The sequence below is a fragment of the Haemorhous mexicanus genome, chromosome 5, assembly GCF_027477595.1.
Source record: "Haemorhous mexicanus isolate bHaeMex1 chromosome 5, bHaeMex1.pri, whole genome shotgun sequence".
Taxonomy (NCBI): Eukaryota; Metazoa; Chordata; class Aves; order Passeriformes; family Fringillidae; genus Haemorhous; species Haemorhous mexicanus.
The window spans coordinates 807,410-825,181 of record NC_082345.1 but is presented as its reverse complement, the minus strand read 5'-3'; the positions used below and the strand labels follow the sequence as shown (position 1 = coordinate 825,181).

The window sequence follows — 17,772 nt, the reverse complement described above, 5'->3', positions numbered from 1 at the left end:
CCTCAGTGGAAAAGGTTTTTTATATATATATATATATATATATATATATATATGCTGGGAAATGCACTGAGATATTTACCTTGGAGAGAGGAAAACTTGTTTAAAAGTTGATGCTAATAAATATGTAATGAACAGCTGCAGAAATGAAATTGGGGGAAGTGTATGAAGAGAAAATAGATAGAACTAATAGCAGCTGCTATTTTAGGGGCTTGGGTTTGCTGAAAGTGTGGATTTATGTCACTTGAGAGATGGGATAAGCCTTCTATATGAAGCAAGAGTCATATGGAGGGGAAGCTCTGACCTTTAAGGGTTCTGTCTGGATGCAGGGGCAATGAAGAGCCAAACTAAGGTCATGCATGCTTCCCTGATCTGGCATTCCCCAAGCCACAAATGTCCAACTTTGCCATCTTAATGTTCCTTTAAGCTGCTTTTCCTGTGTAGCTATTTACATGGTGACCCAAGGCACACACGAGTTTCTACAGAAAATAGAACTGTAGCTGTCAAGTGTTTGCAGCCTAAATTCGAGGAAGTCGCAGCAGGAGCTAGTAACAAACAGTGGGGGTAACTGTTAAAAACACTGCTTGCTGCTTAGGTAGCTGTGGTAACCATAGTATGTTCCTAAAAGGGGATGGGGGAGCAGCATTTAGGTGGAAATACTACAGTTACAACGAAGCAGAGAATCCTGGAAACGTGAACTGGGACTGTGCTCAGGGCAGTGTCTTTGTGTGCTTGGGTTTGTCCTGTCAGGGCATAAAGGACACGCACAGACTGCTGAAGATGCTGGCCCAGGCTGCAACAGCTTGAGCTGGCTCCAGTTTGCCAACAAATTCCCTTTGATATGGTAAGCCATTTAGGGCCAGACTTTTCAAAGGCACTGGAACAAATAAAGATACACTGAGGCACTTTCCAAACTCAGAAATCCCTGCAGGCAGCTGTGGGTGGTTCCCCTTTGGCCAGTAGATTTACTCTTGGCTGCCTGTCATGTGCTCACACTGATTTCTGCATTGATAACTTCTTTAGGGCTGGGCTCCTTTTTGGATTTTCAGTGGAAGCTGTGAAGGTTTCCTGGTGTGGTGCCCACAGCAGCCTCTCACTCACCCTGCCCTGCCACAGCTGGGCAGAGGAGAGAAAAAAATAATGAAGGGTTCACAGGGGCAGCAGCATGGAAAAGCAGGAAAATCTTGGGGGATTGTGTCTGTGTCCTCCAGACCAACATCTTAAAGTAGGCTAGGAGTTACAAGGTGAAATTGTAGCTCATGAAATCCATTGGGAACTTTGTGAGGGTTTAAAATACAGTTGTCTCCTTTAGGATGTTACAGCTGAGAAGAGGCCACACTGAGAGAGGCTGGCCAGTGGAGAATCTTGACAGCTGTGTGAATTATTAGATTGTTGAAGAGGTATTTCTTTTTATGGACATATGTCCATTAGCAGAACAAGCTGCAGGGCCTGGAACACAGCCCTGATTTGCAGTCCTTTATATTCAAATTAGAAATGCACTATCAAGAAGTTACAGAAAATGTTGGAAGGTATGTGAGCTTCCAATAAAAATAAAAAACATTTGAGAGATTTAACTGATAATAAAAAACATTTGAGAGATTTAACTGATGTGGTCATACCTTGAAAAGAAAAAAAAAGGGGGAACACCTTAGCTGTAAAACTCAGAAGGAGGGCCCGTATTCAATGCCACTTGAAGCAGTTGTATCCTAGAAATTCCAGTCAATAATAATAATAATAATAAACATAATGAGTTAAAATGTAGTAGTTAAATGAGCCATAAAAATGAAGAGTCCATCATTTGTATGATATTGTGTCAGGTAATAGGATTAAAATAAACAAATGTTTGCATTTATTTGTGTTCAGGAGAAGATGAAGTGTAGCTGAGTGCTGCTCCATACATTCCATCCTGGAATGAAAATCACATTGTTTTGACTGTGTTATTCCTATATCCATGCAAACCATCCTCATCACTCCATGGTTTTTGCCTCCCTAATGCAAACAGGGTTGTGTCATTTGAAACGAGGGGCTGCAAGGCCCCTTGGAGAGCTAAAGAGGAGCAGCAATCCGAAAAAAAAATGAAGTGCAGCAGTCAGATTTAGGAAGAAAGGGCATTTTCCTGGTAAATGTTTTCCTAAATGGGAATTTTTCAGCGTGGTGTTTTGCTCGTGTGTTTGGCAGTCACTTGGAATCAAGTGCAGACTTAAGCTACATTGTGGGCTTGGCAATGACAATTTGTGTGTGTGTGGTGCTTCAGTTATATTAGCCCTGGAGGCAGAGTTAACACTTGCAGTGGGACAAGAGTATTTGCAGTCATCAGAGAACTTTGCAGTCAGCTTCAATAACATCACTCCATTTTTTTCACTTTTTTTTAACATTTTTTTTGGCAGCAAAGCACTTAGTAGAACCATCTGTCTTTCTATTAGTGTTTTTTGAGTCCTGTTTTGAAGCTTCTTCGCTTGGCAAAGTCACTTTCATCCTTGGAAACCATTTAAAAAAAAAGTTCTGTGGCTTTTTGCCGAAGAAGAGTACTATGCAAAAATTCTGCATGGCTGTTCATTTTTGTTCTGAAAGAATTCAGTTACTTTGTCTTTGTCTTAAAAAAAAAAAGGCCAAAAAAAAAAAAAAAAGCAAACCACAAAACCTCAAACAAAACAAACAAAAAATGAACACGTGAAGCAAAGGCAGGTATTGGACAGCTCAAGGATATCTGTGCAGATAGAGAGCAAATCACATTTTTTATGGTTTTTGCTCCTGTAATTCAGCTGAAAATATGTATGCCTTCTAATTAACAGGATCAGAATAGAAAGACAAATATTGAAGTAACAAAAAATGGATCAAGCTGGTTCAGTGAGTGGAGCTACATCTACTCTATCTTTCAGCCTCAATCTCTCACTGCAAGAATTTCTGTCAACAGTGCTCTTGAACTCTCTCCTTGGGAATTCTTTCAGACCATGCAGACACAGTCAGCACACACAGGGGTGTTGCCAGCTCCAGGCATAAATTAAAAGAGATGGTAATCCCAAATTTCGTGTCACTGTTTTGCCTGGTAGTGGTGTTGGGTGAGCCGAGCCGTGGCCTGGATTTCAAGGAGAAGGAATGAGAACAGAATGAAGTGCAAATGGTGCATTGTGAGCAGTGGCAGCCAGGACTGGGGCAGGTTCTCTTTCCCAGTTCTGCTGGCAGGCAGCAGTGCAGGGGTGGCACCTTCCTGCACCCCTCAGCATAGAAGGCTGTCTGTTGGTACTCTGATTTTCTGAGCTACTTAAGCCACAAAATAAATTCTAGTTTTCAAAGACATCTCTATCTCTTCAGTGCCTCAGCTTTACAGTGCCATGAAAATCTAGATCAGCTCTCTTAAAAAGGAGCCAGTCCTTCTTGACTGACTGATCTGGTCAGTGCAGGGGGGGTTAAATTGAAACGAGACATTCAGCATTTTAATCCAGCAAACTTTGTGTTTCTCATCTGTGAGAAACACAGAGACAGCTTCCATTTCTATCAGTTATAAAAGCTGTTACCGGGACTGGGTAAAGCAGCAGCAGTAGACGTTGTCCATGGCCCACTTCCAGCTTTGGTGACTAATTTCTGCATGGCTGTAGTCCCCTGCAGTATCCACTTACAATATAATATTTTCCACTTCCTGCCTTGCATGGTTGTGTAGAGTTGCTGTGCAGAGTTGAACCCCCAGCACTTCGGACATGGCTGTTTGATTTGTGAATAAAGGCTCTCAGCCTTTTTTCTGGGAATTCATCTTTCCACATGTACAAATAAGTGCACGTGTGTGAGCAGAAAAACAGCACTGGCTGTGCTGTGTGCTACTGGTGCTCTGACTTCTCCTTTCTGAGGTGGTGTCTGTGTTTGGGCTTGGTCAGGGTGAAAGCTACTGTCTGAGACAGACGCTGCTCCACAGTTCAGTAAAAGAGAAGGAAGTACCCCCCTCCACCAGAGATAAGTGAGTCATCATGAACTGTGGGGAGAATAATTAAGTGGGATACAGATATGCCCTGGTGAAACGTTTCAGTTTGTTTTGGATCCATGGCGTTCGTGTGAAGTGTTTGGTGATGAAGATGAAGCCCCACAGTTGCTGCTGCTGGAGCACCCCAATATGAAGAGGTGAATTCAGAGCAGACCTCTCAGATCAGCAGTGAAAGAGAGCTCGCTGCCAGACATTGTCCCCCCGAAGTTCTGTGTTTGATTTTGCCTCTCTGTTCAGCAGGTCCAGGGTCAGCTGCCTCCACTGATGATCCCCGTGTTCCCCCCAGACCAGCGAACCCTAGCAGCAGCTGCCCAGCAAGGATTCCTCCTTCCTCCTGGCTTCAGCTACAAGGCGGGCTGCAGTAAGTCCTGGGGGTTTCTTTAGCTGGAAGTGGGCACTGCAGGGCACAGTTGGTATGGGAGTAGCACCCTGTCATGGACAAAGCCAGCAGCCTGCAGAGACGAGTGTGGAGCAGGGCATTGGTTTTCCAGCCTGAGGAAAGCCTGTCAGAGATGAAGGAGGTGTTCCTACACAGCAGCCAGACATCTGACACAAGAGGTGCATTTGTGCACCTCATCCCTGACAGGTCTTTCCGACAAGTGAACATGCTCATGACCACAAACTTGCATCTGAAGAGAAGCTATTCGAAACTTCCCAATAAATTTCAACACTGTTGTAAGAAAACATGTTTTTTCCTGAAGCAGACTGCTTGCTATTTGTGAACTGAGGGCCTATTCTAGTCTCTTTCTTCACACAGAGCTCACATTAATCTCAACGGAGGTTCTGCACAGAGATCAAAGATAGCATATGCCTTTCAGTTTGATGGACTAACACAAACTCGGAGGATATTTGTGAGAGCCTAACACTTAAAAATATAGCATCTACTTTTTTTAATCTTTGAAAGATTTGTATTGTTCTCTACATTCCGCAGATTTTTTTTATATTTTATTTAAGCCTTCTATAGGATTTCATCGTCCTGTCAACATGATGAGAATAAGTATGAGTTAAGAAATAATGAAGGAACTTTATTTCTGTGAATAAACTTAGCTAGAGCATGAATTTCATAGACTTGTTGTCATGCACTTGTAGAACTCTTCTGCCATCGGTTTTCTGCCGAGTTATCCGGGACTTGCTTCTTCTACCCTCCTTTCTCTGTCTGCTTTGGGTGTTTGTTATGTCCATGTCACTGTATCCATCTGCATCCTTGACTCACTCATTAATTCATCACTTGGTTTGAGTTACTCAGCACTTGCCACTGCTGCATTTTTTGTGAACTCAGAACATAAAAAGCTTTCTTTAGTTAAGCTGGTTTAGCCCACAATTTCAGATTTCTCTCAGCTTCTGAACATCACAGACACAGCACTTGAGCACTAGCTCAGTTTCTTTGGCCACTAACACCTTTTCCTGATATTTTACAGACTAGGACCACTATTGCAAACACTGTTCCAAACACCTCCCATCCCTCAGCAGCTGCAGTGCCAAAACATGGTCTCATTCAGTTCTTCCAGTGATTTCACACACTCAGCCTCTCAGTGATTCACATTGCAGAATGTGTAGCTGTGAGCCACGCTGAATGTGAACGCCACCATCACTGTGGGCCTGGAAAAGGTCAGCAAAGCACCCTGTTAGACAGGTCTGGCAGATGATATTGTTTCCATGTTAGTCAAGCCCAGTTGGGGTAGGAGGAGCTGAGGTGGTTTTTTCCCTTCCTTGTAGTGCGTGCACATGAGCTCCATGATGCTCCTGTAGTTGCTCACATCTCTGGAATATTAACTCCCTGATGCTCCTGTAGTTCCTCACATCTCTGGAATATTAACTCCCTGATGCTCCTGTAGTTCCTCACATCTCTGGAATATTAACTCCCTGATGCTCCTGTAGTTCCTCACATCTGTGAAATAGATGTGACATCACGTGTTTGTGTAACCCTGAAAATTGAAAGGCAAAAAGAGCAAAGTTTCTGCTGCTTCTGGCAGTGAGGCTTGCAATGAGCAGCGTGCCAAGATGCAGGGCTGAGCAGGAGCCAGTGGAAAAAGGCAGCTCTGTGTTTGGTGGTTGCCTGGCATGTTTGGCTGAGTTTGGCTGAGAAGCTGAGGAGAAGTGATAAGTAGTCCAAAGGGTTTCTTCCTTTCACTCAGCATCTGGAGTAAACAAAAACTCTCATTTAGCCACACCTGGAAAGCTTCACCTAGCTGCCTTCAAACCACAGTATGTTCACAGCAAGTCATGTTTTTGACAGAGCACTAAAAGGTATTTCTCCCACTTTTTTGGCTTGCCCTACTGTGTATCAGTCCACTTGGCAAAGTCTGTAAGGCAGAGAGCTTTGGGTACAATTTTGTTAAGCACCTGAGTGACTTAGGAGATTAAACCTCCCTCTTAAGAGTGACAAAGGCACTAGGATCTGAGCCTTAGGGGTACTGCCCAAATTCTTGTATGCAGACACCTGTGCTGGCTTGAGCTGAGCTGGGCTGGGCTGTGGCACCAGCACAGAGAATGTCCAGCAGATTAATTTGCTCAGCTTCTGAAAGGGTTAATTGCCTGATTTTCACTGAGTTTGCCTTTGGGACCAAAGCCCTCCTAGGAACTTCCAAAGACCCCACCAGCATCTCCTGTACACGACTGCCTTTTAAACTCTGTGGTTTAAAATCAGAGTATGTGCCTGACAAAAATGGAGTCTCACTTCCACATCTTCCCAGTCCTTTTGGAAAACCTGCCCTTCCTTCTGGACTGAGTGCATTTTTCAGAATTGTTTTCTGTGGCTGACTGATGGAAATTCTCCAGTGATTATTATTTATTTATAAGCATTTAGCAGTTATTATTATTATTTATTAGCAATAACAACCTGCAGATAGGAATGATAAAAAGTCCATGTGACTCTTCAGTTTCAGTCACAAAGAACATGAAGCTATGAAAGTTTTCACACACTGTTCCTCAAAAAAAGTGAGATTTGAGAATTTGGGTAAGGAAGAGAGAATTATTGCAACAACCAGTATTTTCATAGGCAGCTAGTGATGCAGAGCTCCTTGACTTTGGAGACACATTCAAAGGAACATTTATGCTGCTCTGCACCCTGCCCCTGTGAGAATTTAGGGCTCCAGAAGGAGATGTATGGGCCAAGCTTCTTGGTTAAGCATTCTCAAACTTGTTTCTGTCCAGGCTGTTCAGATTGCTTCAGCTGAGATGGGAGCTGTTGGGAAGGGATTAAAGAGCAGCCTGGTCCCAGTGGAAACCTTTGCAGGGGCTGTGGTGGGAGCTGTTGGTCTCTTCAGCCCAGCTGGAGTGTGAGCAAGGCTCAGGGTGGGCAAAAGAGAAATATTGGATAGCTGTACTGCTGTTTTATTTGCATTCAGCTTAGATGATAAAGGCTAATTTAACTCCCTCAGTGCTTAGTGACCCACCTGTGCCTCGCCAGAGAGGGTGAGATGTGAGTCCCAGTGGTTTCAGGTGTGTCAGTGGGAGGGTTCCTCAGGCAGGGCTTACCAAAGGACTCATCACTCACCAGGCAGAGCCTGGGAAAGAAGAGCTCTGCTTTCTCTACACAAACTTTCTTTTCTGAGCATTTAGGCTGAGGAGAGCACAAAAATGATCGTGCCAGTTGGTAGCAGGGGTCCCTTTGGACTCCTTTCCTGGCAGATACCCAAGGAGGGGCAGGGCAGAGGTGCACTGATCCTTTCTCCCCATCCTTTGCCAGGCTGCTGTGACTGAGGACTCGGGGACCTTCTAAGCCAGTGTGGCACCACTGTGAGATGTGGGGTTGGAAACAAAGAGCTTTCTCTGCTTGGTTCCAGCCCGATGGAAAACATTCTAGAGAGATGAAATGCTCAAAAAAACCCAGCAATATCAGTCTCTATTATGTGCAGAGCAAATGATTCAATTATGCTTTTCCAAATATTTTTCAGAATTGGGTAAATAAAGGGAGGAGAGGGGTAAATATTTTCTCCGTGGTTGCATGGCAGGTCATGGTCTTTGGTTTCCAATTTGATGTACTGCATTTCCTTTGCTTTCTTTTTCTCCAGAGCAGATCAGGCTTGGGAGTGGCTTGGGTTTTCATTTTGTTTTGTTTTTTTAAACAGATGGTTTGCATTACATAAGGGACAATTTACACAAGTTGACACTTCCCCTTTTTTCTCTATGGCATATTGTGTGGTGGTAAAGTTGGCAGAGATGAAGGGAAGAACTTCTATTAGGATTACATTTCTATTTGAGAAAAAGATTCATAATCTCTGGTTCCAGTTAATTTTTAACCTCCATACCTAGATATAATTGCATGTATAAAATATTCAAATTTTTATTTACGACTGAAGTACTTTTTCATGTGAGAAAAAGAAGTAGGCAGTATGTGATGGGCTATGTAGTCCCCAATTAGCAAGGTAAATACTGATTACACACTTATTCACCCTGTATTTAGTTATTCATGCAATGTATTTAGTTATTTGTGCTATTTGAAATTTAAGTTTTTTGCATTTTTCATGCAAACCTCTTTATATGGATGTTATTAAACACATAATATGTAATTTTTAGATAGATATATAATGGAAATGTTTTTATAAAGGGCTGATGTTTCAGGGTTAGTTGTTGACTAAGTTAGTGACTGGCAGCATGAGCAGATTGAGGAGTTGACCCAGTGTCCCAACTATTAAAATGCTTTAGCAGCAGGAGGGCACCTTCCAGTTCAGCTGATGCTGAAATCAAACAGAGTCTGGTTGCTGCATTTCTCCCCCACTTGGGCTCCCCAGACTGGCTCAGGTCATTTCCCCCTTCTTTCCTGCTCATCCCATACCCTCATCACTGGTTACTCCTGCTCGTCCAGCCCTCCCTGTGGCACACAGCTCCCAGATTTCAGCAGTGGCAAGGGAAGTGTCAGCGCTGCTGAGCTCTGAGGAGCTGTTCCTGTTGACTTCCCTGAAGTCAGATTTCACACCAGATGATACAGATCTGCTAGGGCCACTCTTAGAAATAATTAGAATTTATTTAGAGCTAATTAATATTTGAGAAGTGCTTTGAAAGCATAAAAATGGTGCAAGTGATGGAAGAGAAGAAGTTTTGCATTGTGCCCTTTAAAAACTGCATAGTTCTGCCTCTGAGCAAGCTGCTTGTCATTTGTAGGTATCATCCTTTTATCAATGCACACAGGTATCTCTGTGATCCTTTTATTAATGCACACCTGTATGGGTCTGTATGATCATTTACTTATGCACACATGGATCTGTATGATCCTTTTATTAATGCACACATGGATGGGTCTGTATGATCATTTATTAATGCACACATGGATCTGTATGATCATTTATTAATGCACACATGGGTCTGTATGATCATTTACTTATGCACACATGGATCTGTATGATCCTTTTATTAATGCACACAGGTATCTCTGTGATTCTTTTATTAATGCACACATGTATGGGTCTGTATGATCATTTATTAATGCACACATGGGTCTGTATGATCATTTATTAATGCACACATGGGTCTGTATGATCATTTACTAATGCACACATGTATGGATCTGTATGATCATTTATTAATGCACACATGTATGGATCTGTATGATCATTTATTAATGCACACATGGATCTGTATGATCCATTTATTAATGCACACATGGGTCTGTATGATCATTTATTAATGCACACATGGATCTGTATGATCATTTATTAATGCACACATGGGTCTGTATGATCATTTATCAATGCACACATGGGTCTGTATGATCCTCTTATTAATGCACACATGGGTCTGTATGATCATTTATCAATGCACACATGGGTCTGTATGATCCATTTATTAATGCACACATGGGTCTGTATGATCCTTTTATCAATGCACACATGGGTCTGTATGATCTTTTATTAATGCACACAGGTATGGGTCTGTATGTGGAATATTAAGGCCTGGCTGTATCTCCTATGCAAGAGATACTAAAGGGTGTGAAATAAAGATCTGGGGAAGCACAAGGTTCTGCTTCTGGGGGTGAGCTAGAAAAAAGGCAGAAGGGGATGGGATGAGAGCAGAGCCCTCTGGGTCAGCATGCTCAGGTTTCCATGCCTCTACATTTCCAGCACTGTTTGCCAGTGGTTTCCAAGTCAGCTACACAGAGTAGCCCAGATTTTGATGGGTCTTCCCTAATTAGTGATCTTAGTAGGATTAATTTAGGAAACTGCACCCCAGCACCTCTTAAAACATTTGATCATCATGCAAAAAGGGAAGGAAATGTTGAGTTGTGCCTAAAGCCGTGGGGTGTGTTCTGTCAGTCCTGAGGCTTTTCAGGATGACTGAAGCTGCTCAGTTCCACAGAATTTCTTCTGTAGAAGATGAAGAACAACTCACCTTGTTTTCTAAACTAAGGTGTGCAAGAAATTGAGTTATTTGGAGGTTTTTAGAATTCGTTTTCTTTTCTTGGGAAGCAATAGTTGCCACGTCTGTATTTCCAGAAATGGGAATTACCCCAAGTACATTTTCCAGGTTTTTGGCAAATTCTCAGGAACAGATACTCTTTTCTTTGCTGATACCTGTGTTATTTTTAGGGTAATATGACAAATTTTGGAAACAAGAATTGTTTTTCTTTGCCCATTTGTCCTGTGCCCTGTGGATAATTTATTGTAACAAATCATGTTGTGTTTGCAGTCAGATGTCATCAACATGAGGCTTTTTTGAAAGGACTTAAATCACTGTTTCAACCATATCCCAATGGGGGGGAGATCTGCATATACAATAGGTACATTTTATAGGTCTTACATATCAGCTTGTTGCTGCTGGAAGTGTTCTAAATAATTCACAGAAATGTATTGATGAAATATCTGATTACCTCTTAAAATTGGCAGAATATGAGAGATGAACAAGTCAAGCCAATAAAATTGAAATGTGCTGAATTTCCGTTCATCTATGTTCTGAACAGTAATTCTGATGTCTGATAAAAGTGAAGCTCACAGTTAATTGGTTCCTCACATAATACAATAAAATTAATGTTTAGGAGTTAAATACCATAAAGTTCCTCAGGGAAAATTGCTGATGTGCCTCTGTTTTTCAGTCAGTCACATGTTTCATGTTTAATGGAGTATCATGTGGATTGTCCTACAGTTTTACTTGTGCTCTGTGTCCGTGTTTCTGTCTTCTAAAGAGCCTTGAGTGGTGATTTCTGATTTAACTGGGTCAGCTGACACGCAGGTCATGACAATCACCAAATCACAAGGAAAGAGTTTTGGCAGGGCTGTGTTTTTATCAGGATGGCAAAAACAGGAGCTGTGTTGTGAGGACCACGTGCTGCAGCTCCTTTGTGGAGAGAGATGGTGGTCATCTTCCAGGGCTGCTGTTCATGCCCTGGACAAGAGTGAGCATATGACCCAGCCCTCCCTTGCCCCAGGCTGGGAAGAGCAGTGGCACTGTGGCTAGGCACAGCAGGGAGGAGCAGTTTTGGGGACAGCTCTGCCTCTCAGCCTCCGTGGGGATGGGATGGCTCTCTGAGTTGCAGATGCAGTGGAAGGAGGCAAGGCTGCAGAGCACAGCAGCACAGCTGAAGGCTGTTTCTGAGTGGAAGAGTTCCCCAGCTCCCCATCTCTTGGGGCCTCTCCTGGTAATTCCAGTGACAGCAGAGCACAGGCAGAGCAGTGGGACCTGTAAAACAGGCTGGCAGCTTCAGCTCAGCTCCTAGGCCATGGGCAATGTCTGGTGTTACTCCACCATTACCCACACTTGGCCAACAGAATAAGAATAAACTGGTTTGATAAATTCACCAGCATGTACAAACCTTCATGGAAATACCCTGGCTTTCCTTGGAAGCTGGAGTTTTTGAGTAAGCATAATTTATTCAACAGGTATGGAAAAAAGCATTAAAGATGTGCATTCTGAGCTCGTGGGTGGTTCTGGTGGGCAGGGGTGTCTGAAGGCTTGCAGTGCAACCTCTTGCTCCAGGCAGGGTCCTCAAGGAGATGGGCTCAGATGGCTCAGGGCTTCATCAGCTGGGCCTGCCAAGCTCCAGGGACAGGGAGTGCAGCTGCTTGGACAGCTCTCAGCATCTGCCTGCCCTTCTGGGGAAGGCCTGAACCAGTTGGGATTTCCTTCTGGAAGCCACTGGTAGTGTCTTCTTCATGCTCTTTTTATTATTAATTTCAATCCAGAAGTCAGGGAACCCTGCTCGTGTCTTTCAGAGCCTCCCATTCCTTTTTCTGCATGCCCACCATCACACCAAGAGGATGAGAGAGAGGAAAATGAGTTGAGATTGAATGAGTGGGGAGAAGAGATGCAGTGCCTTACCTGTCAGCTGGCCATCAGCTGTGATTGTTCATTATCAATACACTTAAGTGATAGATTGAGTGTAAAATTATTGTGCCTTTTTCTAGAATTTGTCAAAAATGGGGGAAGAGAATGTAGAATTCCTTTTCAGTCAACAGAATGTACTATAAGAAAATGGTTATTTTGGTATTTTTATGGAATTTAGTTTAGCATACTGGTCTTGGAAATTATAATTTAAGTGTTAGGGTTTGTTTAGTGTTCTTATTCTTTGCACAGTTTTCTTTTCTCCTTCCATTATCTCCAACTTTTTTTGCATTTGCTGTCCCTGAAAGGTAGGAGACAAGCAATGAGTTTTTAAAAAATCACAGGGAATAAATGCCCTACTTCTCCTCTTCTGATATCCTTCTTTTAAGAGAAGAAAATTTCAGGAAAAAAAAAAAAATCAGTGTTCTATTGTTTCATATAATCAGGTTCAACTTTAAAATCCTGTCAAAACATTATAATTTAACATTAGCATGTAACTTGATTTATATAGCAAGTAAGACAATTGTGCCTGCTCTGAAGAGCTTGCAGCCTGTCAGGAGACAAGACAAGACACTAGGGGGGATTACACCATGAAGGAGAATAAATGAGATGAGTGACAGGAAAAGGAATACAAAAAACATCTTCAGGGTTTTGGTGAATGGTACAACAGACATTTTGTTAACTCTTATGCTTTATTTTCACTTAAAGAAAAAAAAAATCCTAATGTTTTTTAACTTTAAAAACTCCTTTGATAAAATTTTGCAAAACATATAAATGGTTTAGGGGCCATTGTTGTATTCCCACAACACAGAATGATTTCATACCTGTGAGCTGGGAGCCAGCCAGCTGGAGATGGAGTTCTAAGCAGAGCTGTTATTTTGTGTGCTGGGACAGGGTGTCCACCTGGCCCTGACCCACAGCTTGGCTCCTGCAGAAAAGGGTTTGCAGAGCAGCATCACAGGAGGGTTCATGGAAACAGGGGTTTGAAAGTGAATGTGCTTCATGAAAAATCCTCTTGTAAGATCTTGGAGGATTATTTTGGGCAAGGATGAAGGTGTGATTTGAAATTGAAAGAAGTTGCAGTGCATAAATTATCAGGAAAGAGGTTCTGGGTATGTTTGTGGAAGATGGACCAGAAGAAGCATAGAGAGAGAAATGAAGTTTTGGCAGAGACCTGAGGACTCAGCCTTGTGCACTGCCTCAGTGGGCACCAGTAATATTCCTCTATATTCTGATATTCCCCCTCTGATACCCCAACCCAGCTCCCCAGGCTGACATTTCCCCTTCCCTTCTTCAGCTGCTGCCTCTGCAGTGCATAAATCCTGGGCTCCCTTCATGCAGCCAGCCCTGAAGAATTCTGCTCTTCAAAGTGATGTCACCAGCTAGCTGGGAAATAATTATGTATTAGGCAATAATGCACCAGCTAATGAAATGATTTTTACCTTGCTGTCACCATCAGAATCTCAGCCTTTGATCTGCTCCATGTTTTACCACATGGCCTACTAAGGAAAAACAGCAATACAACTTCTCTCTGCTGCTTTCTTTGTACAAGAAGTCCCCACGTAACAAGAGAGGTAGTTTGGAACATGAAATGACTGCACAAAATGTTTCTTTTGGTGGCTGAAAGATGCTCCTGCCTGCATGCATTGGATTAATAATGAATTCTGTAAATGGAAATGTAATATGGTTGTTTGAGATTTTATTAGTGTTGTCAGAGGTACAGACTTGTGAGTGGCTTGGGAAATACCCATTTCTGAGAGCTGTCTGTCTCGTCTCACATTCCTGAAATGCTCCTAGAGCTTGGGAAAAAAATCTAGCTACTTCTTACAGCTAAAAATAAGATATTTACCAAAGATGTAACGTGGAGACACACATTTCCCAGCTAAAACTAAAATCTGGGAAAAACTAGCTTTTAGCTAAAACCGTTTAGTCAGTTTGCCCACTCTGATATGGGAATAGATTCAAGGATAGAATGAAAGATGTGGCATGTTCTAGAGCAACAGCAAGAGCTGTGTCTTTATCAGACAGGGCCTGAGCTCTTTGCTGGCATTTGGGGGGCTGGCAGTTGCTCCTGCACCGTGTGGTGTCCGTGTCTGAGTGCTTCATGGACAGAGTTCCAGAACCTTCCCTGGGTCTGGAGAGCTCTCTGTGGCTTTTACTCTTGGCTCTCCCTCTGGGCTGTTGGTGGGAATAGTGGGGTTTATGAATTGGCATGATGGGCTGAGGCTGTGTGGAGAAAGATGTGGGAGAGTGCATGGAAGCTGATTGTTTTAATATCTGTGTTTTAATACAAATCATTCAGAAGTAGACATTAAATGGGCTGTAAGAATCAGCATCCTACTGATGACAAAATTTCCCTCATTCTTTCTTTTTTTCAGTAGAAAATGTAAAAATTGTGTCTTCTTTCACGGCTGTTTTTTGATCAGAATGTCATCTTTAGGAGGGAGCTTTGGAGTGCTGCTGAGCTCATTCTGTGCTGCTGTGGAAGCAGCTGAACACCTTTGTCCCTGGCTCTCTGAGCACTGTTTATTTCCTTTTCTCTGTGCCTTCACGTGTCTGAGGCCCTGCCTAGGTCACAAGATAGCTCTCCAGAAAATGCCAAGTCAGAAAGATTTTTGATTCAGTCCCTGATAGGAGGAGGCAGGTGGGTGCCTCAGAAAGCAAAAGAAGATTGGAAAATGTAAAACAATGGCATTCTCTGGGGAAGAAAAAGAAAGCCAAGCATGTCAGGAAATCTGTGCCCACTGCCAAATAAATAAGTAAATAAATAAATAGAACTGCTGTGGCCTGGGGCTGGTGCAGAGGCACTGGGGAGTGGGGGTGCCTGGTGGATATTTTGGTTTGCATTGCTTGGCTGGCCAGCCCTGAATGGCTGGGAGGCTTCAGTCAACAAAGCATTACTTGAGATGCTCTTAAATACAACCATGCACGTTTTATTTCAGTTCAGTGTCTGCTAGGATGCTTTGCCAGCCCAGGTGCTGTTGGGCTTCCATTACTAGAAGTTGTGGTGCTTAATTCTTAACAGGGGCAGATCACAATCCTTGAATGACAAGGTGTAACTGAAGAAGGTTGGATTAAAAAAAGGGAAAATAAACATTAGCCCCCTACCTGAACGTGTGTGCACCAACACAGCTTATTTCTAACATTTTTCTAGAAAATACATACAGTTATTTCCCTTTGTTTTCTGTTTCCTGTAATTAAGGCTTGATAACATCTGAAACTTTAATTCAATAATAATTATTAATGATTGTACAAAACACCCTGCATTACCTCCTTAATTGTCTTCTGTATTTTTTTGCCCAGTTCATTCAAAAAAGCACAATAAAGGGGAAAACTTTTAATATGTCTTTTTAATGAAATGTAGAGCAACATTTGGGTAGATTTTCCTGATGGAGTGTTCTGCTTTTTCCACAGTCTCATTTCCATAGTCTGTTTTTGTGCTGCAGAAATCAGGCCTGCCCCCCGAGCACAGGGACACACAGAAATGCTCTAGTGAGCCTTGTTGGGGTGGCAGGAACCTTTTATCACCTGAAGAAGCAATATAATGTGTGTAACATTTCTTATTAACTTTGCTAGTTTTCCTCATAGTTTTGTGGATGGGGTAGTGTGAAGTTTATTTGAACAAATCAGAAGTGTTAGAATTGACCAAAAGTGAGCTCTCCAAATCATTAAACCGTGCCGGTCTCCATCTCAATTTTTGCCATTTCAGGTAATTTTCTTTCATAAATGCCTGCAATTTTTCTTAAAACCTTTACTGGCTCCCTTTATCTCATTAAGCACAATGCAGTTCTTACTAAAACTCGAAGTAGTTTTCCTGCAGAAGCAAAACTGAATCTCAAGCCATGAAGTGGAGCTGGTGCAGGGATTTCAAAGCCCTGTATCTGATTTCCTTAGCTTCACGTGCTCTTTCCTGGTGCAGGATCAAACCCTGCCACTAAAGTGAGATTTTTCCCTCTGCTGAAAGAAGGCAGTGTTCAATTGAGTGCCATTTCTGCTCTGCGTGAGGCTCAGTTTGCTAACACTGAGCCCAGTTTGGTTAACTTCATATTTTGGACAAGCTTGTAAATTTGTTCCCTTCTAATGCTGTGATCTTATCAAGGTTGTGCTGTTTTCCTTTTCTTCTCCTCCACCCCCATCTTCTTTCTTTCCCTTTTTTGAAGTGCAGCCTTCTGATCAATGTGCACTTTTTTTCCCCATTTCCCTAAATACATCATGAAAAAGGATGAGGTTTCCGCCTTAATTGCTTGTGCCTTTTATTCACATTCCTCTCCCAGCCAGAATTGTGAAAAGAGTGTTAGTAAAAGGCTGCACAATGGAGCTTTTCATTAGGCCTCCACAAGGCACACAAAAGAAGGCTTTTGGAAAGAGTGAATGCAGGACTTTAATTTGCAGGTGGAGAGTAGATAAAAGGTGCTGACGCCTCTATTATTCTCTTACTTAGGTGACCCCTACCCCGTTCAGCTGATCCCAACTACCATGGCAGCTGCTGCCGCAGCAACGCCGGGCTTAGGCCCTCTCCAGCTGCAGGTAAGTCCAGCACAAAGCAGGGGAGGCAGAGGTTAAGTAAATATGGAAAGCAGCTTTCCTGTCCTGGGAGCACAGTGCAGGTAACAGGGGTCTCGGGGCTGTTCTCTTGGCACGGAATTTGGAGCACAAGAGTGGTCAGATGATAACACGTTTTCCTCTCACCTTGCTGCAAGTTTTGGTTGCTTTTTCGTGTCCCTGTTGTCAAGTTAACTACTTGTAGGTTTGTGCTTTGAGTTTCCTCATAGCAGAACCTTTGCTTTTCTTGCTGACGTGGTTCAAGCCCAGACAACAGCTCAGTGCTCCACAGCCACTCTCTGGCTTCCCAAAAGTGGGAATTGGGAAATGCAAGGTGAAACCTGGGGATGAGATAAGAGCAGTTCCATAAATGATACCACGTAAAGTGCAATTGTGGTAATAGCAATGATTGTAATGGAAGAGAGAGAGGAACAAAAGCCAGGGAAACAATTTCTCTCCTCCTGCTGACAGTGCCAGCCTGTCCCCAGGCAGCGGCTGACCCTCCTGAGCAGGTGTCCCCAGTTCATCAACTGCACAGGATGTTCTCTGCTGGGGAATATTCCTTTGGCCACTTCAGGTCAGCTGTCCCAGCCCTGCTGCCTCCCAGTGCTCTCGTGCAGCTTCTCACAACTTGAGAAATCCTTGATTTAGGGTAAGAATTCCCTAGCAACAGCCAAAACATGGACGTGTTAGTAAATGTTAGTGTCATCCTAGATCCACAGCACTGCAGCAGCTACTGAGAGAAAGGCAGTGCTACCCCAGCTGAAACCAGGACACTTTTCCATTAGCTCCTTCTCCTGCAGGCTGTAAAACCCCAGAATGCTGAAATGGACTGTCAGGCAGAAGAGCTCTGTCCTGACAAGCACTTTTAAACTGCTTAGAAGTCGTTAACGTGATTATGTCCTTTTAGGCCATAAGCTCTTCAGAGCAATAACTGGCCCCTCCTACTGTGTTTTATGGTACCCAGAGCATTTTAGGCACTGCTGTACTGCAGATAATTAGTGATT

General features: G+C 42.9%; 1 protein-coding gene across 1 annotated transcript in view; it reads left to right on the top strand.

The window, feature by feature from the left end:
• SOX5 (SRY-box transcription factor 5) overlaps nucleotides 1–17,772 on the top strand; it is a 297,551-nt gene that overhangs the window by 191,853 nt on the left and 87,926 nt on the right. The window contains 2 exon segments of the mRNA XM_059847991.1: nucleotides 4,211–4,331; nucleotides 16,665–16,750. Of these exon segments, the coding sequence (XP_059703974.1) occupies nucleotides 4,211–4,331; nucleotides 16,665–16,750 (207 nt within the window).